Source organism: Polyodon spathula, chromosome 56, assembly GCF_017654505.1.
Source record: "Polyodon spathula isolate WHYD16114869_AA chromosome 56, ASM1765450v1, whole genome shotgun sequence".
In the NCBI taxonomy this organism is placed as follows: domain Eukaryota; kingdom Metazoa; phylum Chordata; class Actinopteri; order Acipenseriformes; family Polyodontidae; genus Polyodon; species Polyodon spathula.
The window spans coordinates 1389671-1392005 of NC_054589.1; the positions used below are offsets into that span (position 1 = coordinate 1389671).

Genomic DNA, 2335 nt, shown 5'->3' on the forward strand with positions numbered 1-2335 from the left:
TATTGTTCAGATTAAAATCAGCAAATTACTAATTAATTTTGAGAGACTTTTCCCAATTTAATAACAATAATAATAATACAAAAAACATTCCATTTAAACTCGTAAATACAAATTCATGTTTTAAAATCTACTTTTAGATCTTTGACTAATGTTTCAACTGGAAGTATTTCCTAACATAAAAACATTTATTTTAAGGTTAAACTGTAAGTCCAGCAGACAGTGAGTGTCTTTTCCAGTAAAAAAGCCAAAATATCTGTCTGTCTGACGTATTTTATTATAGTTTTTACCTTTTTGAAGGTGAAAAGTAGATGAAAAGTATTTCTACAGATGATACTTTGTGTAGGAAAGGTTCTCTGTGAAGGTAAAGTCGCTTTCTCAGTGAGTTTTTTACAGACCATAATCAACATTGCTAGTAATAAAATATGTCAACACCAGTAGGGCAATCATTGTTGGTTTCTTTTCAGGTTTGGTTTCAAAACTGCAGAGCAAGACATAAAAAGCATACCCCTCAGCACAGTGGGCCTCCACAAGGGACCCCCCAGTCCAGGATGCCCCCCTCCCTCCCAGAGGAGATTCATTACTCCCCTTTCGGCAGTCCTGATAGGGCCCGCATGGTAGCGCTGCACGGATACATCGAGAGTAAGTAGCTTCCGGGCATCGACTCGAGTGACAGCAGAGGAAGGGCTGACTCTTTTATTCCTGTAAGAAGAGCTTGGCCTTCACTTGTCTCTGGGAGATGGTGACACTTTCACCAGGCAGCAGCGATGGCTGCTTGTGGTGCAATTATTCCAGAAATATACGTCTTTCTTTGAAAAGAATTGCATCAGTCAAAAATACATACAGAATGAAGGAAGTCATGGCCTTCAAATAGTCATTACAGTGGGCCAAATCCATATTGCACAGATATATAAAAATATACAGTATATTAAAAAAAAAAAGAAAATCTGATTAATGGGTTTTATAATAGTTTAGTGTACTACCTACAGAAAGGAATATGAATAAAGAAACAGTTTAAATATTAAAAGTGTTTGCAAAAATGACTCCAGAGAACAATGCTAATAAAACATGTCCCTTTACCGTAGAGCATTAATTGAGGTGGACAGCATTCAAACTATTCAACCCAAACCTTGTTTTTGGTGTACAGTGTGTCAGCAGTGCGTTCATTTGGTTAATTCACTGTTTGGCCATATTGACAGCTGTATTTTCCTGTGTAATGTGCCCTCTCTGAGCCTCTGTTTTCAATATTTTAAGGACATACATAGCGTAATAAAGAGGAATCACTGTACTCACAAGGCCATTAAAAATAAAAAACACACACACACAATCAGATTCATTAAAAAAAAACCTAATTTCCCATATGTTAGTTTTTTAGAAAAGTATTTAAAAGTGTTTTGAATATTTGCTCACATTAGTTACTATAATTACTAATTTGTTCCAGCACATAATATGAAGAAATATAAGAAAATACACAAAAGAAAGAACCCATACAAATCATAGCCCATAATTATGCAAAACGTGATTTAAATGCACTGCTAAATTTTAGGGATTTACACAAATAATAAGGCTAACATATTTAGTATCGTGCTCGTAGTATTGTTCCACCCCAGTTATTTCATTGTGTCGTAATGATTTGAATTGTAGCAGATAGAAAGTTCTGACACTTTCCTCTTTTTATTTTCCAGGCCACCCATTCTCAGTGTTGACAACACAGACTATTCCTCACCCTCATCAAGCCATGGCACTAGCACAGTTACCACTGAGCCGCTAGCGTATTCACACAGACAGTTCCACTACGTCTTCAAAGAAGAGGCAGCACTTTGAGCTGAGTGTCCTAAGCCGGGCCACGCTTGATCTGTGTATCGGACCTGCTACAGTGATTTACATTTCTCATGGTGCAGTGTCACATTCCACATACTGAGCTGAGTTTGCTTCAGAAGAACAACATGGAAAATAAATAATCCCTCTGACGCCTGCATCGGGGACTTACTTTTAAGAAATGATGCAGTCACAGAAAAATAAAGCTTTCTTGGAGAGCAAAGCCTTTGTGAATTGTGGAATATTTTTCTTTGATTTTTGAACACCCTTTCCAGTAAGAGGGTGTACCAAAGCCACTGTGCTTTGTTGTGTTCTTTGAGTTTTTCCTTGCTTGTTCCCAAAACAAGTTGTTTGTCTTGGAGAAATGTTTGCTGCATATTTTACTGTTTGTTAATTAAGACAAAACTAAGATTTACTCAGCCAACATCACTCTGTTTCATAAGTCACCTAACTCAGACAGGTAAGGTTTGAAGACTTTTTTTTTTAAATTAGGAAAGGTTTTGAACTTCTTAGAATTTAT

The 2335-nt window shown here is 36.5% G+C and overlaps 1 protein-coding gene across 1 annotated transcript in view; it reads left to right on the forward strand.

Annotated features, from left to right (window-relative positions):
• lhx6a (LIM homeobox 6a) overlaps window positions 1-2315 on the forward strand; it is a 16073-nt gene extending 13758 nt beyond the window's left edge. Inside the window, exons 6-7 of the mRNA XM_041239683.1 lie at window positions 424-639; window positions 1683-2315. Coding sequence (XP_041095617.1) covers window positions 424-639; window positions 1683-1768 — 302 coding nt within the window. The 3' untranslated portion in view covers window positions 1769-2315. The remainder of the gene's footprint in view (window positions 1-423; window positions 640-1682) is intronic.
• The last annotated feature ends 20 nt before the right edge of the window (window positions 2316-2335 follow it).